General features: G+C 38.3%; 1 protein-coding gene across 1 annotated transcript; it reads right to left on the reverse strand.

Annotated features, from left to right (window-relative positions):
- Positions 1–152: 152 nt before the first annotated feature.
- Positions 153–4,750, reverse strand: LOC102827570 (tripartite motif-containing protein 49-like). Its single transcript, XM_006871224.1, has 5 exons — positions 4,352–4,750; positions 3,031–3,126; positions 2,162–2,392; positions 1,423–1,445; positions 153–222 (listed from the first exon to the last, which is right to left on the reverse strand). Exons 1-5 carry the CDS (start codon positions 4,748–4,750, stop codon positions 153–155), a joined length of 819 nt encoding a protein of 272 aa, XP_006871286.1.
- Between the last annotated feature and the right edge of the window lie 325 nt (positions 4,751–5,075).

A 5,075-nucleotide genomic window follows, 5' to 3' on the forward strand; every position in this document is an offset into this window, starting at 1 on the left:
AGGGTTTCTGAGGCTGTAAATCTTTATGGGAGCAGAAAGCCTCATCTTTCTCCCATGGAACAGCTGGTAGTTTCGAACTGCTGACCTTGTGGCTCACAGTCCGATTCATAACCACTATGCTACCAAAGATTACTATTTACAGTCTAGATAAGTTATTCTGATTCATCATATTTAGCTTTTCCTGAGTTTATTTTTTCTATGAAATTTGATTCTAAAAGTTTCCTTAAAAGAAACCAAACATGGAGTAATAAAGAGAGAGACCCAAGAGGTGTTCTCTGATAGAGAATTTACAGTTGTCAGTTACCTTGGAAATTGTTTAGCCTGTGTATCAATCCAGGGATGGACCTTGAACTGAGCTTTGGATCCACCGACTGGGGCATGTGTAGCTGTACCAACTCACTCCTGAAAAGTAGAATTCTCAGTTAATCCTTCTGAGCCCAGTTTCCATCACAGTGATTATGTTAATATTCCACTAAAGACAATTCCTCAACATCCTCACTATACGGTCCCTCAACTGGTAAAATATAGCAAATGTCTAATTTATGAAACTCCAATGCTATTTCCTAACATTTCAATCCTGGTCCACAACTACTTCTCTGTCAGGACTATGTCTGTTTATGACAGGGATGAAAAATGACTTGATATGAGCAGGACAAGAGCACCGTGCTTTTTAGTCACATCTCTGATGTGCTTGGTATCTATAACCACAACTCTACCTAAGACTTTATAAATTAAGAATTTAGGAACTTAATCTAGTCAGGGAGCCTTCTACCTAGACCCAGGTGCCCTAAGTGCACAAAACAGCCTTTTCACCTGAAGATGGAATCCCATGCAACATTCAATATGCAGGTTTTTTTCTCTTCTCACCTTCATTACACTTTATGCTTCTCTGAAATACTTACCTCTCCCACATAAGCATAATTTGGGACCATATTCTCAATGTATTTATGTTTTTGAAAATTAAAGCTTCTATCTAGACAATTGCATGCACTATCACTACCCAATTCCTCCTTAGCCTAAACATCTAGACCTGCTCTACCTTTATAAGAAAAGGATCAGTATACACTGATGCTCCTAAACATATAGACCTGCTCTACCTTTATGAGAATGAGATCAGGATACACTGATGCTCCTAAACATCCAGACCTGCTCTACCTTTATGAGAAAGAGATCAGTATACACTGATGCTCCTAAACATCCAGATCTGCTCTACCTTTATGAGAATGAGATCAGTATACACTGATGCTCCTAAACATCCAGACCTGCTCTACCTTTATGAGAAAGAGATCAGTATACACTGATGCTCCTAAACATCTAGACCTGCTCTACCTTTATGAGAATGAGATCAGTATACACTGATGCTCCCACTTTAGTAACATCACAGTCACAATCTTCACAACTTACATATAGGGGTAAACGTACCTTTCCTTCAGCTCTTCGAAATGCTGTAAAGAAAGAGAGAAAGCTTTAAAATACATACAAGATATATACTGTTCTCTCAATCTCTTATTCCAAAGGATGTGTTGATACAAAAGTGATGTTTATTGTTAAGTGCCACCGAGTCAGTTTCGACTCATAGTGACCCTGTATAGTTTCTGAGGAGCAGCTGGTGGGTTTGAACTGCCAACCTTGAGGTTAGTAGCCCAGTGCTGGTCCCTAGAGCGCCAAACCAGACACCCCAAAGTGATGATTATCATATCAAAGACATGGAATAGAATGAGAAAAATAAACTCTATTCATCTACAAATGTTTTAATATTACCAAATCAGATACAAATGTAAATAAATATATTTAAATAAACATCTATGTTGTGGTTGTTCAATAATTGCATATTAGGGGAATTTTTAGAAGAAAACTGTCTGGAGTGCTTGTTGAGTCAGTTCCAACCCCTAGCAATGATATAGGGTCTCTAAGGAACAGCTGGTGAACTTGAACCGCCGCCCTTTCTGATCAAACGGACTTGGAGTTCAGTGCATTAACCCACAGCATTCTATTTTTCACAGAGCTTTGCTGCTCCTAGATGAGGAAAGATTGTCCTTGATCTCTATGATTGCCTTATAACATCATCAGAGATCACCATTCCAAACAACGAATGGAAGGCAAAGAAAATGTGGATATCATTTCTAAGCATCCCCTTGGCTCTACTTCTTTTTATCCTTACCTGGATCAACTCTATGTCTGGTTGATGGCACATTTCCTTCAATTCTTTGTATACTTTTCTTAGGAGTTCCCCCTTTCGGGCCATACAGTTTTCACTCTTGTTGAGTTGATGAAAAATCTCTTTGCTTTCGTATTCTAATTTCTGTAAATACATTCTCTCTTCTCTGTCAGACAATGGAAACTCCTTTTGAAAATCTGCACAGATCATCTTCCTCCGTAGAGCCACGTGATCCTACATCAATAAAAATGATAACATGTATTCATGTTGATTTTGTCTATGTCTTATTGTATTTTGTCTTCTAATAACTTGCTAGTCATCGAACCAAATACTTTGTGGCTTCTTCCTATTTTTTCATTTTCTCCCATGTATTCATGTTTAATTGTATTAGTATTGAAGATCTTAACTACAAATAATTTTCTTAATAAAAATAGGAATTTATGATTTTATACTTAATTGTCTCACATACTATTATTGTTGTGTGGCATTAAGTTGATTCCAACTCACAGTAACACTATAGATCAAAGTAGAACATGCCCAGAGTGTTTTCAAGACTGTAAGGTTTACAGAAGCTGGCTGCCACATGTTACTCTCACAGAACAACTGGTATTTTGGAACCTCCTGCTTTTGGAGACTTGGTGTGGATAAACACTTGACTGTTCACCACAAGGTTGGTAAAAGTTCAAATCTACCATCATTTCCTCAGAAACCCTACAAGGTCACTGTAAGTCAGAACTGATTCCATGGCACTTAACAACAACTTTTCAATTAGCTTCACCAACAGACAATAAATATGATTTTAGTTCATGCTCTTATTGCATAATTGCAATATGTCCACATGGTGGTCCAGAGGGAACGAGTTCTCTCCTTACCTCCCAAGTTCTGATTTTGTTGGTTTCTCTGGTAAGATTCATTTTATTTTCTTGCATCTTTTCCCACAGCAACCTCATTTGTTCCAGAAGCTTTTGCTGCAAAAGAATGATATGATTGAGTATGAGCTAGTATTTAAGACTCCATATCCATTGACGGAAAGGGGTGGGGCATATAAAACAAATAAGTAGGAGAAACGTTTCTGCATTTTCATTGTTAAATGTAATTGTCAAGTTTTAGGATGTTTTCTACAAACAGAGTAAAAATGTTACCAGTGTAAAAGGTAGTCCACCACTGAGGAATTCAGCCCTCAAATTTAATGTCACCTGACCAATTTTCCTTGCTGAATCTCTTTCAATTTTTGATGTGTGATTCTAATTTTTATTTCCTTCTGATGTTTCTAACTATAAGCTAGTGTTTCTTAATAGATTTGTTAGTTAGGACTTTGACAATCATTGTTATAGTGTCAATTACAGCAAAAAGATTTAACACAATTTTCACCTCAACCTTAGAATAGGTTATCAAAATTACAACAATGATCAGCAGCATACTCCTCATGATCTCAGAGGCTAGGACATTATAGGGTTTCTGAGTGGTTGGTTTTGAGCTGGCAGCCTTGTGATTAGCAGTCCACTGCTTTTCCTATAGGAGCACACCAGAACATGGTGGAGTGCTGTGGAGTTGGTTCTGACCCATAGCAAGCCTGCATAGGGTTTCTGAGACTGTAAATTTTTTTAGGAACAGAAAGTCTCATCTTTTAAACTGCTGTCCTTGAGACTAGCAGCCCAACTCATAAGCACTAACTACCCTACCAGAGTTCCTTATACCAGAACACAGGGTTTAGTAAACATCTTCCATACATGAATGAACAGCAATTATCTTCATTTTCTTCTTCCTAATCTTTCAGATAAAGAAATGTAGTGGTTAAGAGTTGGGCTTCTAACCTCAAGGTCAGCAGTTCCAAACTACCAGTAGTTCCGCAAGAGAAAGATGAGATTTTCTGCTCCTGTAAAGATTTGTTTGTTGTTGTTAAGTACCATGGAGTTGGTTCTGACTCATTGTGGCCCTGTACAGGGTTTCTGAGGCTGTAAATCTTTACGGGAGCAGAAAGCCTCATCTTTCTTCTGTGGAACGGCTGGTAGTTTCGAACTGCCGACCTTGAGGTTAGCAGCCCGATTCGTAACCAAGACGCTACCAGAGCTCTCTGGGAAATCCTACACAGGGTCACTATGAGTTAGAACCAACTCCACAGCACATAACCACCACCAATCTTTCAGACACAGGATTTCCCAGGATCAATCTTCCTTGATAGCCATTGCTTACCCGATATTCCTCAGCAATCCATGGAATGGAAGAGTGTCTGTGACTCTTATGCCCTTCAGATTTACTACAGGTCCTGCAGACTGTGTCTTTGACAACTTCACAGAAGAAGTCCTTTGTTTTCATGTGTATCATACACATTTGTTGTTCAGAGCTTGGTAAATGAGTGAGGCCTTTTACTCTGGCAACGAATGCCTGTTTCTTCAAAGCAATGCTGGTTTTAAAGTTGATTTTATATGAAGATTCTCTGCAAACAGGACAGCATGGTGGATTTTCAGCGTCCTCCCAGAGGAGATAGAGACAAGGCCTGCAAAAGCTATGTCCACAGCCAATGATGACTGGATCTAAGATGAGATCCTTGCAGATAGGGCAGGTGAATTTGTTCTTGAAGGTGAAATACATGTTTCTGAGGAGATAAAAGAAAGTGAAAAAATTATTTTTCATAATTCTTTAAAGATGTACATTGCAAAAATCCTCAATACACTTGAGCATGAGATTAGTTATCAAAAGGGGCAGTTTATGGAAAGGAATGTTGGGGAGCAAAAAGAGTCTTCATGATTTTCTGCTAGTATCTTGATTTTTTTTAGCATGTTGATTTTTAAACAATGATCTTTTCCACCCTGATTTCAGCTTCCTACTGCAATTCCATTTTGGTTTATTTATGGCCTCAACTTTAAATGGACAAGGAAGTCAGTAGTCCAGTTTCATTTCCCAGCTATAGAGAGTG

This window comes from Chrysochloris asiatica, unplaced genomic scaffold (genome assembly GCF_000296735.1).
Source record: "Chrysochloris asiatica unplaced genomic scaffold, ChrAsi1.0 scaffold00163, whole genome shotgun sequence".
Classification (NCBI taxonomy): Eukaryota; Metazoa; Chordata; class Mammalia; order Afrosoricida; family Chrysochloridae; genus Chrysochloris; species Chrysochloris asiatica.